Source organism: Pinus tabuliformis, chromosome 8 (assembly GCF_031772625.1).
Source record: "Pinus tabuliformis cultivar Carrire ecotype Pingquan chromosome 8, CPIR1, whole genome shotgun sequence".
Classification (NCBI taxonomy): Eukaryota; Viridiplantae; Streptophyta; class Pinopsida; order Pinales; family Pinaceae; genus Pinus; species Pinus tabuliformis.
In genome coordinates, this window is record NC_142294.1 from 1,771,395,853 (window position 1) to 1,771,419,021 (window position 23,169).

Sequence of the window (23,169 nt, forward strand, 5' to 3'; positions counted from 1 at the left end):
TCACCTCGGCCATACCCCATTTCACACCTTCCTCCACGGTGAACACTCCCATTACTACGGTTGCGTTCCTTGATGATTTGCGCTACTCACGTTGAGCACTGGTGGTTGTATCACCTGTTATTGGTGGTGTTTCCCGTTTTCATGCTTTTTCCAAAATGTGCTCGTGATTTTGCCAAAAGAAACTATCTGATGCTCCTCTGGCTATGGTATATAAAAGGCGTCAAGGCCACAATGTTTCTAAGGTTATTGGTGATGTGAAAGGGAAAGTTGTTGTCATGGTATTGTTGTTTTGAGTCCTCGTCATATGGGCTTGCAACTACATACGTCGAACCTCCCTGCACTGAGCAATAACTACATAAAGAGGTTTTCCATGCAACATATACCCCGATAAGTCTGCCAGAGCTTTGTTTGCTTCTTCTGGACTTGTAAAGCAAACAAATCCAAAGCCTCTACTAAGCCCCTTCTCATCCCGCATTATTTTTGCTGACGTGATTGTACCACAATGGCTAAATACACTTCGCAGTTCATCATCATCAATTGCATCATCAATGTTTTTAACATAAAGATTTGATCCCTGAGATTTTAATATCCTCTCTTGACGTCTTTCCTCATATTTCCGCTGCAACATTTGCTCACGCTCTACCTTCTTTTGAGCCCTTCCAACATATATTACCTTATTACCTATCTGCAAACCATTCATACTCTCGACTGCTTTTTTAGCATCATCTGGATCTTCAAAGTTGACAAATCCAAATCCTCTTGGCTTGCCACTTTCATCCTTCATTACAACACGAAGCCCTTATTTGGCATCTCCGGCGGTAGTGTGAATCTGGTAGTGGAGTTACCCAAGCCTAGTTCGTGAGTTAATTCTAAAGTGCAATTGTATATACTGGTATATAAGCTCTGCATTGATTAAAGTCATGGATTGAAGCAAACCATATGTGTTGACAACATTAAAGATTCAAACCCTCTGTTGATTCTGGTCGAAACTTGTAGTGTGTTGGTTCGTATATCTGATGCAAGTGGTGCTCTTCACTGTTCGTTGAACCCTTGCAAATTGAAGATTTTGATGGCTATAACTCCTGCAGTCGTGGTATGTTGGTTGTATGGTTCTGCGTTGACTTGTTATATGTACAGTGCTTGAATGTGTGATATACATTGGGTGTTATATATGCGATTAATCCTGGTATGTTCAATGTGCTTGAATGTGTAATATATGGGCACAGTGTTATGTGTGCTTGTGTTGAAAGAAAAAAGGAGATGACATATGGAGAGGAAAATTAATGATTTTGCTTTGTAAGGGTAGGTCTAGAAGTAAAGTTTTGTATTGTAGCTTCCTCTTGATACAGAATTGTTGGTTGTGCCTGTGAATTTGATATTGTGCAGGCTCGAAAGGGAATTAGATTGATAGTGATATACTACTGTGTTGTTGTTTTCTATCTACATTGGAACTAGCTTTACTATTTACATTCAATGGATTGTGAGCATTATTCAAAAGAAAGTACACTTACCACTGTGGAGGAAAAGGATTTTCAGGACCACGAAATATAATTCCATAGTTAATTGTATGATACTTAGAGGTAAAGAAGTCTATATAGTCCCTTATTACAGAAGGCATCATCAACTGAACCTGACTCTGTTGACCAGAAGGGCAAACATTTTATCACATGTATCAACATCTTAAAGAAAATTTCAAATCAACTTTGGAGAAAAAGGATGACTACATATTGTAAGCGGGTGTTGCTCCTTCCTCGTTGATCCATCACTGTAATCAGTTTTTAAACTGTAATTTTGACATTGGAGAAAATGACTCAAATTGGTGAAGTATTAGAGTTTTTGAAAAATCTTATACAATCTACTGTTGATGACACATTCCAAATTAGCAAAGGCTTTCTCTCATAAATTTAGACATGTCTACAATATGCACAAGAACAGATTGAATTTTTGCAGCTTGAATCTCAACTAAAGCAGGAAGAATTACAGAATATTGAAACAGACTCCCATAAACAACATGACAATAATGTTACAGTTCATTTAGATTTAGTACCCAATAAAGCAGCAAGGTTACATGTAGATGCAGAAGTTCAACTTGCACTTCCCAAGCCCATCATCAGAACCTGGGAAGAGCTTGTCCACAACAAGCACAGAATTATTCTTAGATATGACAAGGACATGTCCTTTCATATTCTAGACTACTCCAAACCAATCCAATTTCAAAGTGCTGGATTTCTTCAGGACGATTCATCTTCACCTGCTCCTCATGACAATTCACCTTCAGTTGTTCTAGATTCTGCTCCTCTTCCACAGCAACAACAACAAATTGTGAAATGCCAACATTGTGACCGAGTTTTGCATCTGAAAGATCACTGTTTTGATCTTCATCCATGTAAGCACTGTCATAAAACTAGTCATTCTTCAGACAGATGCTTCAAAAAAAACCTCCTGCAAGAACAAAGATTCATCTTGGACGGATCGTGTTTGGCAATGGGCATCAACAACCAAGAAGATATTTCAGTCACATGCCAGAACTTGTTTAAGAGTATTGAATAGTCTTGTAGTTGAGTTTTCTCCATCATCTCACCTTGTATCTGACAGGGGGGGAAATGATGGTCATCTACAAGCTTCGAAGTCACATCAAGTGAGTCTGATCCACAACCTGCCACACCAGTTTTAGAGTTGTAGCCAGAGACAAAGATGCCCCTGAGCATGCCTTTAGTTGGTAATGCCTCTTCAAAGAATTTGGGACACTTCCTCTAGCAGAAGACTTCAGCTTCTTGCCAGTTTCGAAAGAATTCTAGCAATAGAATTGGGGACACTTCCTCTAGCAAAAGACTTCAGCTTTTTGCCAGTTTTGGAAGAGTTCCAAGAATTGAATTAATCATTCCAGAGTTGGTGGTAATCCTTAAACCATCACAGGTTGAGACCTCCCTTTTCAGGTTGAGGTTTTGTTACCGGGAAATCTAGTGTCTATGCAGAGCTGCTAGTCCCACTAAGGCTGGTAACTACCTTAGAAACAAACAAACTAAAACCACTTTCGTTTTCCTTTATGAGAAGTAGATAAGAGGGGAATAAAGGAGACCAACCTCTGTCTTGCGCTTGGTTCCTTGCTTGATTCCTCTCCCTTTTGATACATATTTGCCACTCGCTTCCTCGTCTACCCAGCTTCAAAGAGCACCTATGGAATCAAAGCAGCATAATACTATCCAAGAACAGAGATCTACTATCATAAACAATATAGGACTAGATATATATTGACCACACAAATGCATATATCATCAATCATACAAAAATGTGGAGGAAAACTTGAATATCTTTATTAATAATCAAGAATAGCAAAGAGGATTACAACTAATTGTTCTGACCCAGCGTCATCCTCTCAGCAAGAAAGCCCTTCTTCACCTCATGAAAATCTTAGATCACCCAACACTATGATGTTACACCAAGAAACCAGCAGCACTTCCTTACAAGATACAAAATTCCAGCCTCTGGATCTCTGGGATGAGGGATCCATATATAGATGTTTGCAAGGGGGGTGATTCAGCTTTTGATATTTTATTAGTGTCCTCTCTCTGACAGTTCTTGATTCCACTTGGAGATTGATGATCTCTTACTCATCCCTGGGCGAATGCAGAGAGGCAAGTGTCACATGAGAAGTTTCTGGAAGATTCCATGATCTTCCACCTCGCAAATTGACCCTGCCATTTGTCCACTCTCACCCATCACACCCCATATAAGGGCTTTTTAGTTTGCATCACACCTCCCGTGTGCATTTAGGTGGGATGCAGCACACTTTGACCATGGAGCAGGTGAGATGGTCCAGTTTTGACCAGTTCTGAGTAGTTTTTCATGGAGAACTTCTGGGAGATGATGTAATCAGCTGACCTTGTTCTTTTAGGGGTTGGAACAACACTTTTTGGGACTTAGGAGCCCTTGGTTTATGGAAATTTATGATTGGAGTTGCAGTGCCCAAAAATGTCTATAATAGTTGCCCCCTAAAGCATGAGGTCGTTAATCTTTTGATGTCAGGTGAAATGCTTTATCATGAGGATCCGAAGTTTTTTCAAGCTGGAAGGTGACCTGTAATAAGATACAATACAATACATTATCTTCATAATATTTTCATGATCTAGGTGAGGTGGGCATTCCCATGCTCAACTTTATAAATCCATTCTCATGTACATAAGATAGAAAATCGTCTGCGTGCAGATTGAAGATTCTGGTAGAGCCATCATCCCTTGGGTTGGATGATTATCTGTGCAGAAATGATGTACATTTGATGTCTTTATTTTCTTGAATATATATCGCAGCCCGGATGGATGAAACTAGATCCGGGGTCTTCAATCTCATTCGATCTTCACTCAAAGTACAATTCGATCTATGTGAGAGATGTTCTGGAGTCGAACATGGAAAGACATGCCTGATTACCAACCAATGATGTAAGCTGTTAACAGGCGCGAGAGGAATCACCGATAATGATGATGACCCTCAAGGTACTACAGTACAATTCACATGGTGTGAATAAGGGACTTGGCGTCGAACATCATGCAAAATCTTTCAGTCGAAGGCCATTGATGTAAACCTGTCGTTGGAGGTGAGAAACTTGCCATTGAGGAATGCAAGCTTCAAAGTACTGAAAGGGTTGTTCCTAGATCGACTTCCTGGATAATGAGCTGATGTCGATTAGAAGCGATCCGTCATAGGAGGGCCTTAGTGAATCCCACATCAATGACACGGAACGAAGCAAATGATTTTAATTGAGGTGAAAATGATCTGATGACATAAGGTTCAGGGCGGCGGTCATGAAAGAATGGAGCGTAAATGTATTGCAGTGGATGAGACACAGGTGAATTCTCTGAGCGATTTCTCTTGAACATATTGGTGACACTGACATGATGGATTGGTAGCGTTAACCCCAAATATGGATGGTGTGATGTACCAATGGTGATATGACTGGTGAACGGAACAACCCAACCCGACTCGAATGCGGAGTGAAAGTGTCATGTTCAAGAGCGACTTGCTACCAACAAAGTTTCTTCAAGTTTTCTTCCCACTTTTTCCCCAGTCATTGCTGACCAGTACCTCTTTATTTTTGTCAAGCTTTAGGAGGATAACATATGCTTGTTTTATAATTTGCCCTTCGGGCCAACCCATCACTATGTTTTAATGAGCCCAGTGATAGTGAAACTCGTTCTTGTCTGTATGGACAAGTTTGTCACTACTCGGTTTTAACGAGTTTAATGACAAAGATAACTTGGTCCTTTTCATTTTAGAGAGTCTGAAAAGGGACGTAAAGAAAACTCCAATAATCCTTTTTCATCATATAATCCCTTGAGCCCGAAAAAGTATAAAATAATACAAAAGGGATGAATTTTCAGTAATTTTAACGAGCCGAACAAAACAAGCGCTCGATCTTTTTGTGTATAATCCCTCAAGTCCAAAAAGATTAAAATCTAAAGGAGGGAGAGCACTTCCGGTCACTTAAATGAGCTGGAGAGGCCAATTTCTTGGCAATCTTTTCATATTTTACGAGTCAGACGAAAAGAGATTAAAGGAGACTCGTTTTTCGAGGAACGAGTGATAAATTTGGGTAGCAACTAATTCCAGGTAAGGTTTGGAATTTTCCAATCACGGCAGTGTCACAAGGATGGCTAACAGGATCACTCTTCGTAGCTGTTCCTTGAAAAGGGTAAACAATCAAATGGAGGTGAATGATTGGCCAATAAAGAGTGGAGGTGATGATGAGAACACGACCAAGGCTTCAAAGGCTGATGATAATGCATTCACGATGGTTATTTACCGGAAATTGGTTCATTTTTTAATGAGCTTAAACTCTGGGGGAACATTTGCTCATTGCTTATGTTTATTTTTTAACGAGCTTGAATTCCGCATTAAAACTGCTCGATCCAGTCGTATAATAAGGATGTCTCATTTAAAATGGCATTTTTTCAAAGCTTTGCCCCACATCCTTTCTTTATGCAAGTTAGGAAACGACCAATCCTACGAGTTTAAAGGGTTAGAGGACCTACAAATTTAAAAATTAAATGGTCGCTCTTTGCTTGCACGCCAAAAGGTTTGCATGCCCCCGGGTATAGCGAAAAATTTCCAAGTTACCAAAGATTGTTCTATCCGTACTGTGGACAAAACACTTCCTCGGCGATGTCTACCGAAATAAACAAAGGTGAGTGGCGCAACTAGCTCCACTCACATAACTTTGATGAAGGAATCTTATTCTAGTCTAATCTGATAAACTAGTCATATATCCTTCATGGAAACCTACCCTATACCCAAGGTTTTCCTGTCGAAACAGACTAGGGTGCATGCCCCCTGGGTTTCAGTCATGTCCTCCGAATCACTCGCGCTCATCAGGTGGACAGACTGGGGATTGATGAGACATTCCTTGCATGAAAAGACCATTCAGGGATGGTATTTGACTATTTGCTATGTGTGAACCGGGGAATGAAAGCTGGTCTACGAGCTTGACCACTCTTCCTTCATGCAGAAAACATATTACTCTAAAGAGTGAGGAGACAATGGCTCCCATGCAATAAATATAGTCGCATCCAAGGACTAGATTATAATCCAGGGGTCCTTGGACTACCATTACATTCATGTGAACGATTTTCCTTCTCAATGTTATCGGCACATTGGGAAGGATCCCTAACGGTCGACTGGTTCTTTTGTCAAAGCCTGTTAGATTTCTCATTTCAGGGAAAAGCGATGGCGAACCAAGCGCTTTCCAAGCAGTTGAGGAAAGGATACTCACAGAATCCCCTTCATCTATGATGGTACCGGCCATGACCATTCTATATATTTGAGCAATGATTCGAAATGGTACACTAGCTAGTAAACGAGGTCTGCCTAGTAGATTCCAATCGAAGGAAACAACTAGGTTGCTTGGAGTTGGGACCGAAAAGACGGTCGGATATGACTCTGATGAACTTCCTTCCTGTGGTAAAGGAATGGGTAGACTACCCCCATGTTCATCGAAGTCTGTGCTTATGAAGAGAATTTGAACAGTGTTGTTCTTGTTCTCTCCAGTGACTGTATCATCTGAAGATGGACCTTCTGAAGGCAAGACTGGGTCAACTGCCGCCTTGACCTTTTGACTTTCGTCTGGTGTGGATTCAGAGGGATCATCTTCAATGATAGACGGTTTAGCCGACCACAATGGCGTGTCAGATGGATTTTCAACTAGTGACGAACTCGGCAAGAGTTTCTTATATCCAGGAGGAAGCCGTAACGGTGAAACCAGACGGTCGTCCAAAACTCTTTTAGCCTCGTCTATGAAGGGACAACGGTGGACGGCGTGATCACCTTCACACAGTTTACAAGGAAATTTACATTTTCCTTTTTGTCCAATGGCTTCACTTTCACTAGTTGACGGTGTATTTTCAACATGATCGTCAGAGGTTGATGACATCGGATTGTGCAAACGAGGAGACCAGTCCCTTAAGATCTGAGGGATGCAAGGACAATCTCGATGATATTGGTCCCCTTTGCAAATGACACATGGCAATTTATGCCTGGACGGTGCAGTGTGTGGATTTTTGCTAGATGATGCCTGGTCGCCCCTTTTCGCCTTTGGCTCCTTCTTCTTATTCTTTTTCTTCTTCTTCTCCTTCTTCTTCTCAGTTACTTGATTTTTGGCTTTACCAGCTTCATCAAGCAAAGAGGAAGGAGGAGAGGGAGAATTGGATGAAGTAGAAGGTTTGGGGGTAACTCTGGTATCATTTAGTTGCTAACTTGATTGTTCAGGAATCACGGTGTTCTGAACGACAGAGGTTGAGAAGAGCCATACGGGCAAGCCGATTGTCAATCCTGGAAGAGACAATGTGGCCATATGGGGTGCACCAACATCTCCCCAAGAGGAGAAAGGACTAGGATTTCCTCCAAGGGGAAATCCTTGGCTGGCAGACTCCATTTTTCTCAACCTAAGACCAACGTAGTAAAGGTGATGTTTATTCCGATTAAAATAAATTTTAGACTCTTTCACACAACTTGTTTTTTCAATTTTTAAGAGTCGAGAAAAAACAAAAGATGACTCTAGTCACCTTCGATTTTTAATGAGCTTGAAGTGATAAGTGCTCAGATGGACCATTTCCTTTAAGGAGTCTGAAAAGGAACGAAAGTGACTACTCTGGAAATCTAGACAGAGGGGTTACCAAACCAATCACAAAACTGCAGAATACTTTTTATGGTACGGCAGTCAATCTTCCCAAACGCTGTGTACAGTGCATTGTGATCGATAGGGCGGCAGACACAACTTCCTATGGATAAAGGATAAAGCCTATTGTGGTCTCCCAATATATACTCGACGGTACGTGGGAGCACAAGTCTGTACTGGCACTTATCGTCTCAAAGTGGAGGAGTCACCCAACTAGCAATGAAAACAATAGTTACCAGGCTTTACGACGCCGGAATACGTCTCTAGCCTAGACTTCTAAATGTTGTGCGTTAGGTTCCAAAGAGTTTTTAGATTCATTAAATTTATTTTACAGTTGATCTTGCTTAAGAAATTTGCCTTTCAGGTTCACCGCATGATGTAGATATACAATTCCTAAAATGCAATCTAAGATGATAAAAAATCGTTTAATCTTCTTTTTGCAATGAAAATCCTAGCTACTAAGGAAAGAGAGACGATATTCTTTCAACATAGAGCAGAGAGCACACACTATATGCACTGTCCTAAATCAAACCAACAAATAGTCTAAATGCAAATGCACATGCATGTATTTGTTTTCAGCCTTCTTAATGTGTGAATGATAAAAAGGAAGCTAAGCGCAAATCTGAATTATTTTTCAAAGCGACATTACTAACAAGTTTCTTTTCAAGACAAAATGAAGACAATGACGACACTTTGTTATTTGGAGTTGAAAACTTGCTTTCAACACTTGAAAAACTATTAATTCAAATCACATACAAGAGTAACAGTGTAATCAACTATCAAGAACAATCAGATTCTTTTCTATTACTGAAAACGACACTTGTGACACTCCCAGATCAAGAAACGACAGTTCAATTACGCTACTTCTTTGTAAAGGAGAACTGAAAATGACTCACAATACATAAAAACATTTACAGTTATTTGCACAATGGAGGCGGAATAATGGAAAGGAAGGGGGTTCTGAACAGAGGTATACTGACTATAGACAACAAAAATCCTGAATAGAGCTGAAAAGAGTGAAAAAACCAAAGTCTGAAGGCAAAATTAGCCCTTTCTGATCAGCGCACCTGTTACACAGGGATTCCAGTATGCATCCCACCTACAGTACACGGGAAGTGTGATGCATTCTGATATCCTTGAAGAGAGGGTGCAATGGTACAGTGCGAGACTTTTGATCCAGTTCTTGATCACAGTTTGTAGCACAGTTCAGGGATTTAGGCCGAGAAAGTGATAATCAGTAATTAAATCACAGGGGTAGATCTAAAGAGGTTACTAGAGCCACCACAAGGGCAATTAGAGAGTTTGTAAATCGATTGTTCAGTTCATAAACAAAACTCGGAGATAGACTGAAGTAGCATTGATCTACTTTGCACTTGCATAGCAAATGCAGTTCGAAGGCTAGCTGGCTTGACTTCAGGCTCCATCTGTAAGTTTATAAGGAAAACAAATATAGACAAACAAACAATCTATTCGCTTCCTAGCGGAGTTGCCATTTTGTTATCAGGAAATTTAGTGTCTATGCAGAGCTGCTAGTACCACTAAGGCTAATAGCTACCTTAGAAACAAACAAACTAAAACCACTTTCGTTTTTCTTTATGAGAAGTAGATAAGAGGGGAATAAAGGAGACCGACCTCTGTCTTGTGCTTGGTTCCTTGCTTGATTCCTCTCCCTTCTGATAGATCTTTGCTACTCGCTTCCTCGTCTACCCAACTTCAAAGAGCACCTGTGGAATCAAAGCAGCATAATACTATCCAAGAATAGAGATCTACTATCATTAACAATATAGGACCAGATATATATTAACCACACAAATGCATATATCATCAATCATACAAGAATGTGGAGGAAAACTTGAATAGATTTATTAATAATCAAGAATAGCAGAGAGGATTACAACCAGTTGTTCTGACCCAGTGTCATCCTCTCAGCAAGAAAGCCCTTCTTCACCTCATGAAAAGCTTAGATCACCCAACACTATGATGTTACACCAAGAAACCAGCAGCACTTCCTTACAAGATACAAAATTCCAGCCTCTGGATCTCTGGGATGAGGGATCCATATATAGATGTTTGCAAGGGGGTGAGTCGGCTTTTGAGATTTGATTAGTGTCCTCTCTCTGATAGCTCTTGATTCTACTTGGAGATTGATGATCTCTTACTCATCCCTGGGCGAATGTAGAGAGGCAAGTGTCACAGGAGAAGTTTCTGGAAGATTCCATGATCTTCCACCTCGCAAATTGACCCTGCCATTTGTCCACTCTTGCCCATCGCACCCCATAGAAGGGCTTTTCGGTATGCATTGCACCTCCCGTGTGCATTTAGGTGGAATGCAGCGCACTTTGACCATGGAGCAGGTGAGATGGCCCAATTTTGACCAGTTCTGAGTAGCTTTTCATGGAGAACTTCTGGGAGATGATGTAATCAACTGACCTTGTTCTTTTAGGGGTTAGAACAACATTTTTAGGGACTTAGGAGCCCTTGGTTTATGAACATTTATGATTGGGGTTGCAGTGCCCAAAAATGTCTATAACAGGTTCTCCCTTTTATGTGGGGTGAGACCTCCCTTTATTGGTTGAAGGTTTCCCTCTTCAAAACATCAGGAGCACTTCCTCTAGCAGAAGACTTGAGCTTCATGCCAGACTTGGAAGAGTTCTGGGAACTTCACTAAGTGTTGGTGGTCACCCTTAAACCACCACCCTTTATACCAACATTTTAGAGAGCACATTCAACCTAGTGCTGCCATGCATTTTTGCACATTTTGTATTACAACTCTCTTCTTGGACTCATACATAACCCTTCGAATTAGGGGGGGAATGTTGGACACCTAATCCTCTATGGGTTACTGTGGAAGCCGAATAGACTAAGGAAGTTCAAGAGACTTTGAGATGTGGAACCCAACGGTCATACCATGTACTATAAATGTATATCATTTGTTAATAATAAATGCATTTTCATGTTTTATCTTTCATACTCTTTTTGCCATGTGTATGTGTTTAACAATTCTTATTATTTTTGCAGTAGAGAATTTGGTAATTAAGTCAGTCTTATACTTGCTTGAACCTAAATAATTCTAGCTACTGTTGTATAATCTCTGGGGCCTTTAACCTATATTCCTCTCACAATTAAACCTTACCTTTGTCTTGACACTAAATTAATTCTAACCACCACTGTATAATCTTTGAGGCCTTTAACTCGTTTCCTCTCGCAATTAAACCTTACCTTTGACTTGACACTAAATTAATTCTAACCACTATATAATATCTGGGCCTTTGGCCTATCTTCCTCTCGTAATTAAACCTTCCCTTTGACCTGTCTTCCTCTTGCAATTAAACCTTACTTCTCTTTATCATAAAACTCAAAAACTTTATTTTTTGCGATGCCAACAAAACAACACCCGGAAAGACAATTTTTTTTATTATTAATTTATATAAAATGTAAACTCCACATTTATTTTAAATTAAAAGTCAATGAATTATCAATAAAGGAGTTTCTCTTTAAGAGAGTCTGTTTTTCAAAAGATGCCCAGGTTCGAAAATTCAAACAATTTAAGGTTCAACGTTGTCTGTCCCCAAGGACCTACCTTGTCACGCCCCTACACCTGCGGTAGTCTTCCAACTACTTATAGCGAGGTGCAGCACCATCGAACACTTTTTTTTCACCAATACTAATGTTCATGGACTACGCCTAATTCACTTTTCCTTACTTAGTTTGTGTTTCGCAACCAAGAAATATTATGTTTAGCCTTTATATTAATGAACACCCATACTTAATCATTATCCACAACAATTATAAAAGAGAACAACAATTGCACAGTATAAAGGGAGGGGCAACTCCCTGAACAATGAGTCTGCCCGATAATATATTAAGAATATCAGTTTACAATATACAAGTATGTCTTGGTAAGACCAAGTCTCATACTTAGCTAATTTTACATCAATACAATCTCCGTGCACACCTTGCACGATGGGTGGGTGCTCACTCGAGTCACCAAGACACCCTCGCCAAGTCCTGGCACAATATCACAACCGCACATCCAACCCGGGCACACCTTTCCCAACACCTTCACCTCTCACCGTGAGCAATCTCCACAAGTGCATATCTCCAAGGAGTGCGCATGAGCTATGCGCTCAAGCTCCTTCCAAAACTGCGCACTTCTCCAAGAGTGTAGAAGATGTGAATGTTTGTCGAATTGTGTGATGAGTGATGAACTCCTTGCATCCAATATATATTCTTCCTTCATGCGTGGGTGGGCTGCCTAGCCGACTGCCCACACACCTCGCGCACACACCCGTTCGGCGTTCTTTAAGTCGGCCTTGCCTGCCTGTCGTAGGTCAGCCACCCCTCATTCCAAACTCCCTTCGCGTGGGTATAAGTCATCGCACTTCATTTCATTATCGTCGCATATGTGAGTCGCCCCCGTGTGCGTTCACCCGCATGTCGCATCGTGCGCCCGCGCCCATTCACCGTGCCCGCGCTCATGTGCGCTCGCCTGCTCGTCGCACCATGCCCGCGTCCGTTTATCGAGCCCGCGCCCGTGCCCGTGCTCTCGCCCGTCATGTGGCCCGGCTCGCCTGTGCCCATCCGCGCCCGCTCGCCCAACCGCGCCCGGCTAAACTCGAGGACCTTACATCCTCCTCCACCTGAAATCATTGTCGTCCTCGACAACATACCATCTCGGTAGCCATCCACCAAGATCATCACTATCCATGATGTCAACTCCTCCACATAAGGCAAACATCCCTGCAACATATGTAGAACTCCATCTCCATCATGTCTCCAGCTTAGTGTCCAACTGCCACCAAGCTCCCCATACCGGGGTATGCACCTCATCGGTATGTCCTCCGTCATCAGATATCATCTCGATTCCATGATCATCGACCATCCTGTCACAATCTCCACTGCAACATCCTGTGTCGACCTCATCATGTGTCATCCCTCCATGTAGTATCCTATCAGATGCCAACACATTTGTATCATGTGTTACCATGTCTCGACTAATGCCAACATACCTCTGCACATTGGTACCCCTCATGACTCGAACTAGTCGGGTGATCAGTCCAACCATACGCCCAAATCATAAGAATGCACATCCTTATGCCACCACAAGTCTTTCCTTGACTTTTGCTACATCTCGGACTTCATCAAGAATCTACCCCATGCTTAGGCCCATGGAAACTCCATCCCATCTGCAACATGTCTAAGCCATGGTCTTGTTGCACAAGAGTGTACAACCTCCCCTAGCTCCTATATCTCCATAACAGCATCTGCACAACATCCTTTGCTTCGGCATTCCTCATAGAATGTCCATAAATGACACTTCCACACATGTACCTGCTTCATGTCCCTGCATCAAACTGTCATGCTCCATATCTCCAACCTGATGTCCATGACTCTAGTTGTCCATGATGTCCAACCCATGTAGACTCCATCCCAACATCTGGTCATCTGCATCCAAGTCTGCATCTGTCATAAAGAAGCCTTCCCCCAAGGCCCCTTGCAAAGTTGGTGTGGTTCCTCCCTATCAAGGCCTCCACACCAACCCATCTCCAAGGTTGTCTATAGAGAAAGGAGGGCCAGGAAGTTTCCTCCCTGACTCTCATCCACCCATGTGTCAGATTGATGTTGTGTCCTCAAGTATCTATGCACAGCCTCAATCTCCTCACATGTACATCCAAGCTCACCTAGCTTGTCCTTTGTCAACTGAAAGTCATATATGCCCATAGCATACCTACAAAAGTCCACTCTCCTAGTAGGATCTCTACCTCCATAATCCTCATCAACCACTGCCTCTGAAGTAGTACTCAGACTCCCTTCATTTGCAACTCCATTGTGAATATCATGAGTAGAAGATACTCCTATCAAGTGTCTCCATGTTCGTGAGGTTGTCTTCTCACTTCATTCTTCTTCCCAGCTCTTGCAACGAAGTCAACCAACTTCTTTTCCTTCGTTGTTTGAGTCACACTCCCAAGTCCTCTTTGCTCCACATCCTCATGCTTCACATTCGGATCTTTGGGATACAAAACCATAGAAGTCATCCTTGGTCTATACCCCAAGCAACTCCTCCTATTCATCGGTACCATCATGGTTCTTCCTTCAGCTGTGATCAAGAGAATGTCTCGGTCCACCATTGGTATGGCTTGTGCAAGCTCCATAAAGTCCAACCCCAACACCATAGAATGATTGTCCATGTCTACAACCCTCAAGTCCAACCTTCCAAACCACGATCCTACTTTCACCTGAGTGTTTTTCAACACACCATCAACAACTCTTATGGTAGAGTTGACTGCCTTGAAAGCACTCCATTCCCTCTCTATCTTTGCTTTCTTCCCAAAAGACTTTGCTGCCTTCCTGCTTAAGAAGCTATGAGTAACCCCTGTATCCACCAAAGCTGCAAAACTCTTGCCCTTCGCGGTTACCTGCACAAAACTTAGCTTCAAGGAATCACCTCCTTCTGTTGGCTTTGTATTGCGCCTTACATCAACAACCTTTTTCAAGAATTCGGCCTCAGAAGTGTCAATTGGCTCATGCTCCACCTTGACATTCCTCCTAAGGTACTTCACCTGCCTGCTTGGCTCTTCTAGGCAACCCGATCCTGGTCTAGCTTGACTGCCTTCAAGCTTATCCTCCATCGCATCCTGCTCAAGTGCACCAACCAAGTGTCCATTGACCAAGTTCATAGAACTAAACTTCAGAATGTCCTCTGGATTGTCTTGGTAGTGAGTTCCCAACCTGTCAATGTAGTCGAGCTCTTCCTGCTCAATCACAAAAACCTTCTTAGCAAGAAGCTTATTCTTTATCTCTTCCTCAACTTGCTTGATTTCGACTTCCACCGTGGCACTTTCCTTCCTCAATCGGGCTCTTTCATCAAAGAGCCCTTGAAGACTAAGACCACTCTGTTGGATCTCCTCATCAAGTTTGTTGAGTTCAATATCTGTCGTACTTTCGCATTGGCTCTTGAGTTCTTCAAGTTCCCTTCTTAGCTCTGAACAGCTTTCCCGAATCTTCATGTTCTCAGCCTTCATTGAAACCCAGTCAGAACTCCATCGACTCATCTGTTCCAACACTTTGTACGGGAAAGCTTCAACTGCATTATGGCTAGACTCACCTATTGTAGGTTCATCTACCATCTCTGCTTTTTCAGCCTTCTCCATGTTCACCAAGTCCCTGCAATCACGAACCAGCTCTTGTTCCACTTGTATGTGAAACAACTTCCTTCACCTGCAAGTACCTGTCATCAACTTCCAAGTTTCCAAGTGTGCCCACACCTGCACTTTGAGCAACCCTGCTATGATACCAACTGTCATGCCCCTACACCTGCGGTAGTCTTCCAACCACTTATAGCGAGGTGCGGCACCACCGAACGCTTTCTTTTCACCAATACTAATGTTCATGGACTACGCCTAATTCACTTTTCCTTACTTAGTTTGTGTTTCGCAACCAAGCAATATTATGTTTAGCCTTTATACTAATGAACACCCATACTCATTCATTATCTACGACAATTATAAAAGAGAACAACAATTGCACAGTATAAAGGGAGTGGCAACTCCCTCAACAATGACTCTACCCGATAATATATTAAGAATATCAGTTTATAATATACAAGTATGTCTTGGCAAGACCAAGTCTCATACTTAGCCAATTTTACATCAATACAATCTCCGTGCACACTTTGCATGATGGGCGAGTGCTCCCCTGAGTCACCAAGACACCCTCGCCAAGTCCCGGCACAATATCACAACCGCACATCCAACCCGGGCACACCTTGCCCAACACCTTCACCTCTCACCGTGAGCAATCTCCACAAGTGCGTATCTCCAAGGAGTGCGCATGAGCTATGCGCTCAAGACTCCTTCTAAAACTGCGCACTTCTCCAAGAGCGTAGAAGATGTGAATGCTTGTCGAATTGTGTGATGAGTTATGAGCTCCATCGCATCCAATATATATGCTTCCTTCGTGCGTGGGTGGGCTGCCCAGCCGACTGCCCACACACCCCGCACACACACCCTTTGACGTTCTTTAAGTCGGCCTTGCCCGCCTATCGCAGGTCGGCCACCCCTCATTGCAAACGCCCTTCGCATGAGTATAAGTCATCGCACTTCGTCGCATATGTGTCGCGCCTGTGTGCGCTCACCCGCATGTCGCACTATGCGCCCGCGCCCGTGTGCGGTCGCTCGCTCATCCCACGGTGCCCGCGTCCGTGTACCGCGCCCGCGCCCGTGCCCGCGCTCTCGCCCGTCGTGCGGCACGGCTCGCCCGCGCCCATCCACGTCCGCTCGCCCAACCGCGCCCGGCTAAACTCGAGGACCTTACATACCCCATCCATGAATCTCTCTGAGGGAAACATTCAAAAGTTCAAACAATTTAAAGTTCAACTTTGCCTGTGCGAAGGACCTGCACCATTCGGGGACCTCTCCGAATTAAGGTTAATGAACAATGAGTTTTGAACCATGTGATTCGGAAAATTCCCAGTTCAATGTCAGGCAATGTCCAAGACACCATCCCTGTGTAATAAGAACGGTGAACTGCTAGACCATAGCTCAGACGATATACGTTATGATCTATTCACTATTGCCATCCCATATCCAGACAATGTCTTTGAGACCCCGTCTCAGCTCTTGGCTGCACAGCTTACTGTACTCGAGCGTATCTCCCCCGCCCTTGTGAAGCTGAACAATGAAAAGCGAGGGCGTGATTTCAAAAATCTCGGCATCGATACACAAACGCCCCTTCAACCCCAGCTCCGGACCCTGGAGCTTTATCTTGCAATCCTCGGTCTTCTTGACGCTGAATCTCAACACTTTGGCGATTTCCTCCAGTTTTGATATTATGGTCGACGCCGGTTGAATTGATGTGAACCACAACTCCTGCTTCACGATCTTCTCCTCGAACATCCCCGACAGATTGAACGCCGACGACAGCGAGATTATGTCGAAGGCGTTGAAGCGGGGCGGCTTCGGAACAAAGAACGCCGACTCGACATCGTCAAGGAGGCCAACATCGACATTTTCGGCTTGTGGGGGTTTGAAGCCCTGCCGGAACCAGGGGACCTCCATGAGCTGCGGAACGGTGATCCTCGTCTGGGGATTGTGGTCCAGCAGTCGGAAGACGAGCCGCCGGAGGTCGGAGGAGAACCAGGGCGGGTACTTGAAGTCGCCCTTGTAGATTTTCTTATACAGTGCCGTCAGATTCACGTCCTGGAATGGCAAGTAACCTGCCCGGAGCACGAACAGTATGATCCCACAAGACCAGATGTCGGCCTTTGCACCGTCGTAGCCCTTCATCGTTATGACCTCCGGCGCCACGTACGCCGGGGTGCCGCACGCTGTGTGGAGAAGGCCGTCTTGTCTAAATTGCTCCGGCAGTGCGCTGAGCCCAAAGTCGCAGACCTTCAAGTCCCCGTTCTCGTCTAATAACAAGTTCTCCGGCTTCAGATCCCGGTGGTACACGCCCTGGCTGTGGCAAAAATCCACTGCACTTATCAGCTGGTGAAAATACTTCCTCGCCTCCTCTTCTTTCAATTTCCCCTTGTTGGCAACCCTCTTGAAGAGCTCGCCGCCCTTAACGTACTCCATGACGATGTAAATCTTGGACTTGCTCGCCATGACTTCGTAAAGCCGCACGATGTTGGGGTGTCGGACCAATCTCATGACGGAGATTTCTCGTTTAATCTGATTGATCATCCCGCCCTTGAGGATTTTTTCTTTATCCATTACCTTAATGGCGACCGTCTCGCTGGTTTTGAGATTTCTACCTTGGTAGACCTTGGCAAACGTCCCTTCCCCCAACAGGCGCCCTAATTCATATTTCTCCATCAGAATATTAGACTTCATCTCAATCTCGAAACTAAAATAAAAAATCCGTGCGGATTAAAGCTGCTGCTCAAGCGTCTTCGCTATATAAGGCCTGTGAATTTGCTCTCCGACATCTGTTCGATTGCGCGTGGCGTAGCCCGGATGTGTTCCGGTCGAGCCCGGCATAGCCTGCGTACAGGAGTTCTGATAGCCTCTATTTTATCATGGAGGACAAGTCGCCAGTATAAACCTTTTCGATCCACTTAATATTCGGGGAAAAGCGTAAGTGTGGCTGATCCAAAAGTCATGGTCAGTGGAATTAGGTGAGGGAGGGAGCGACAACCTATCATCTTGCGCTCTTTCAATAAACTTACCACGATGTCTACCGAGGCCATAATTTCGCCTTATGGTGAAATTTTTGTTAGGATTCCGTTGTGATGAAAATTGTTTTAAAAAATTTAATGTGAGCGTGTTTGAATAATTTTTTCAAGAGTGTCTTCACGATAAAATCTTTTATGTGCCCAAAATCTTTTGTGTATCCAAAATCCAATTTTTTTTTTTTTCTTAAATATTATCAAATTTTCCATTACTTTAACCGTTAAATTTACGACAGAGATACTTCGTGTCTTTGTGTTGTGACGCCACCTATCTTTCTATCGATTTCCTTGCTGTATTCGTCCATCCCGTATGCATAAAATCTCTCCAAGTAACTTGTTTGGCCGGCTTTCCTTTATCAGAATTACCCAAGTTGGTGCGGATGTGGTGGCTTGGGAAGAGTTGGCATCGTGCTTAAACACTTTACCTTATCGGGCACAATATTGTTGTAGCCTTGGGCAATACTTAATGCTGTTATTGTTGTAGCCTTGGGCAATACTTAATGCTGTTTCATTTTATTTTGTCTTTCATTTTGAAAATTACTCCTTTTTTAATATTTTATTTATTGAAAACTTAAATATACTTTAGTTTTATTTGGAAAATTATTCATTTTATTATTTTTATATATTAATTAATTAAAATATTAATAGTATTAGATTATGTTGTGTATCTCATTTTAATTTACGCCATATTTTATTTTAAATTTTAAATTTAAACAAAGATTAAACATTCATTACTTTTATTATATTTTTGTTCACATTACATGTAAAAATGTAACTTGTTTTCGTTTTTACTTAATCGCATGCATCATGACATTAGAATTCGGTAACCTGTTTTTGTTTTTACTTAGGCGCATGCATGATGACATTAGAATTCGAAACTTTTAGTGTTGACTTATACGAGCTTAAACACGTGGTGAAATGTTTTGCCTATTCAATTTCTAATTTTTAGGGCTTGAAGAGGTTAGAAGTTCATGACTTTAGAGTTAGAAGTTCATGACTTTAGAATTTGAAACCTTTTAGTGTTTGCCTTCTAAGGGCTTAAACACGTGCCGAATGCTTTGCTCATTTAATTTTTAAAACATGTAGTGATTGGTTTGCCCATTTAAGATTTAAGGTTTTCAAGAGGTTAGAAGTTTAAGACAACTTCAAGAACCTAGAAGTTTCGAGACCAATTAATATAGAAAACGATGAAATGTAAAATGAGAAGTGTGGGGTTGTTTATAATTAGATAAAGTGAAATAATTTATTTGGGAGTTGGTGAAAGTTTTAATAATTAATTAAGGTTAAATTTTTTTATAATAATTTGCAGTTATAATAATTTTATTATTATTAAATATCAAGGTTTATTTTATAGTTTAAAATGAAAACGATGTGTAACTTTGTTTATATTCCAGATGTAGATGTAGTGTGTAGGTATATATACATTTTAAATTAAAAAATAATGTCAACTATAATTAAAATAAAAAACAATATAATTTAATCCTATTTTAAGTGTGTTGTATTGGTTGTTGTTATAAACAAAATATTTCCATATCCATATGAAATATGATAATTTTATATCAACTTTTAAATATTCAATTAAAATAATTGAAAACAAGAAAAACAAATAAAGTTTATATTATTTATGTTTGAACAAGATATGTAAATAAACTATTTTACTATCCATGCTCACTAATTTATTTTAATATCAACTTTAGAATTATATATATATATATATATATATATATATATATACACTATGATTAAATATTTCAATGTGAAAAGTGAAGAAGTAATTGAAAGTAAAAAGATTCAATTTCCTTATAACAGTGATAAGAAGGAGACATGTAATTAAATCAATTCTTAATATAAAATTAATATGTGACATTTAAAAAATATTAATAGCAATTGAAAAATCATCATAAATAAAATATTTCAATATATAAAATTAAGTAATTTGAAATATATTTAAAAATATATTAATAGAAAAATAAAACCTTTGATATGGACAATATAATCCATAAATAAAATATCTCAATGTTCATGTTAACTAAATGATTTCAATGCCAACAATTTACATATTATATATGATTTAAAATAATAATAATAATAATAATAATAATGTCTATATATTATATAAAGTAATTGAAAAATTAAACTCTTATTGTTATAGCATTTTAACTACCATTATTTTACATTTTGACTTTAAATCCCAATTCCACTCCAATCTTCAATCTCAACGTTGGTGTTTAAGCCACCGACAACTTCACGTGAATTCGAGGATAGAACACCAACAACTCACTATACTCTTGTTGCATCAAACAAATATCCACATTCTAGGCCTAACCTCACAAGTCCACCTGATGTCATCAGTCGATGTTAATTCACTAGTCAGAGGTCAAAACTTACAATAATCCCTGTCGAAATACACCAAGGCTCAACTTCGTCAACTGAGGTTGACTCGATTTCCATGTGCCATTTGTGTTAAATGCCCACAGGCCCAACTATATTGCGCCCCCCCCCTCCCCGATGTTGGGGTCAAATTCTTCTCACTCACCTTAAAATCAACGACGCCCAACTAGTTAGAGGCCTTACTAGGTCCCCACCAAGTCGGGCTTGGGGTTTGCTCCCGGTCCCGACTACACTGAATGAGGGCTCAAATGCTTTAATGCATTTCTCAGTCTATACACACTTTCCTTTTGGCCAATAGTCCACATTTCTCTGCGTGAACTTCCCTAATCCAAACTCTAGATGCGACTCAACCCTCTTTTCTATTCTTCATACCGACATTATCACCCTCTCTATTTAAGGTTCTTCTATTGGTAGCTAAAATTTGGACAAACATGATAATAACAAATATAGATAGGGTTTGAGGCACACAAAAAAACAAGAATACATTGATTCCAACACATAAGAATACTTTTATTAAAACAAAAATGATTACATACAACCTCTTAGGCCTAACCCAAAATTGCCTTAGCCACTTCCCTAGTGCTGATATTTTCAAGGATTGAGAACCCCCTAATATCTTGCAGGCTACCTATTTAAAACAAAAACCCTACCAAAATGAGGAATCTTGTGCTCTGCCATAACAGGCTTACAAATATTTCGTTAAAATATACAAAAAGATGAGAAAATCGTGTCCTTTGTTGCAAAGTACTACGAGCTGTTGGCTTAGGTTGGGTTGATCCAAGTTCAAAGTGTTGTAACATGATTTGGTTTTGATAAGTTAGTATATTAGTCAAAAATTATTTTAAAATGTCAAGTTAGGATATGGATGCAAAAGAAAGAAAAGTTAAAATGTTAGGCCAATTTAATGTTTTATAGGCATCCATATCAATAAAATGATAGGGGTTAGCTACCCTAAACAAAGAAGGCAAGAGAAAGATAAAATGTTAGGGAAGAAAAAAGAAAAGAAAGGCTTCATTTCATATTTTTATAAATGTAAAGGCTGCTAGTCAAAATGCGCCACATTAGAAAATGTTAAATTATGCGAATATATAATTAGTTTCTTAATTAGGATTAATTCTTTGATTATAAACTTTGGCATTTCAATTATATTATAACGCGCAAGTTCGATTTGACCCCAATAATAAACGACAAAAAGTCTTCTCGCATTTGAATAACGAAGGTGCATGATCCAACAGTTGATCTACTCCCCACCCAGATCAACGACGGGGAGAGATTTCGCACCCCCCACCACTATTTCCTGTTAACGCAGGGGGGGGGGGGGCGGGGGTTGTGTCCGCAAAGCAGTTTCATGTCGGACTCCCCGACCTTATGTGTCGCCCTCACATCTCTTTGCACCTCCCCCCACACAAAACCACAAACAACTCCCTACACCCCCCCCGGAAACCACTTGTGGTTTCTCTGCCAACGACTCTTTCACCCTGCTAAAAGGTCGTTATCCCTCCACTAATCCCGACCTTACATCTCACCTATCCATTGATTATTTCTCCCGTCTGTTACCTCTTTACATGCTTGTCCCCCTCATTCAGCGTACCGTTGTATCCATCTGTTGCAGTCCCACTCCCTTGCATTTAAAGCTGCTACGGTTATCAACAAAACCATTACTCCTTCCCGCACCTTATAAATAAAATGAAACTGCCCCTTTTGTCATTTTCTTCTAATTATTCTCAAATTGTTTGTAGGTTTACAGTGTTGCAGAACTTCTTTCCTTTTGCTCAGTCTATCATTTATAATCATTTTTCTTCCTATCTGCCACCATGGCCCCAAAAGAAAAATCCAAGAAGCAGACCACAGAGGAGAGTATTGTTACCTCGACCCAGCCTGACCTTGACCATATCCCAATTATCGATTCACTATTGAAAGTTGCAGAAGCCATGTGTGAGTTCTATTTTTATGAACTAAACTTGTGGCTTAAATAGAATTATCTTGACCAACAAGATCCAATTAGGTTTTGGGAGTCCCTGTTATCCTTTTACAGTTTCCCAAAGACACATGAATTTCCTGATCTTATTACCTGGTGTCAAGCCAAGTATGACCCTGTGAAAAGGGAAATCATGGCTCAGAACGGAGACATTCTGATAACTATTTATCCTCAAACTATAAATGAAATGCTCTTGGTTCCTCAAATTGACTCCTTGACTCAATTATCAGCAACACTGATGGATCTGTACCATAAGTTAACTTTCCCACAGAGAGCCCAAATATTTGAAATATTTTTGCTTGAGGATGTAGAATTTCCAAAAAGAAATCCACCTTATTCATCTGTCATGTTTCCTAAAGCCTCTAGACATTGCATTTCCCTTCTTTCCTATCTATTAGGATACCGTGATGACCAATCTGTTGATGAAGTAATCCTTGGTCTCCTATCCATTTTCAATAAAGACCA

The 23,169-nt window shown here is 41.2% G+C and overlaps 2 protein-coding genes across 2 annotated transcripts; both read right to left on the reverse strand.

Annotated features, from left to right (window-relative positions):
• Positions 1–316: 316 nt before the first annotated feature.
• On the reverse strand, positions 317–784 carry LOC149243251 (uncharacterized). The gene has a single exon (XM_089371159.1). The coding sequence runs from the start codon at positions 782–784 to the stop codon at positions 317–319; it is 468 nt and encodes a 155-aa protein (XP_089227285.1).
• Positions 785–16,702: 15,918 nt separating this feature from the next.
• On the reverse strand, positions 16,703–18,045 carry LOC149243252 (CBL-interacting protein kinase 5-like). Its single transcript, XM_089367780.1, has one exon. The coding sequence runs from the start codon at positions 17,995–17,997 to the stop codon at positions 16,726–16,728; it is 1,272 nt and encodes a 423-aa protein (XP_089223906.1). The 5' UTR covers positions 17,998–18,045; the 3' UTR covers positions 16,703–16,725.
• Positions 18,046–23,169: the final 5,124 nt, after the last annotated feature.

Coding starts and splice junctions, on each gene's coding strand:
- LOC149243252 (XM_089367780.1), bottom strand. CDS start 17,997: ATGAAGTCTAATATTCTGATGGAGAAATATGAATTAGGGCGCCTGTTG.
- LOC149243251 (XM_089371159.1), bottom strand. CDS start 784: ATGAAGGATGAAAGTGGCAAGCCAAGAGGATTTGGATTTGTCAACTTT.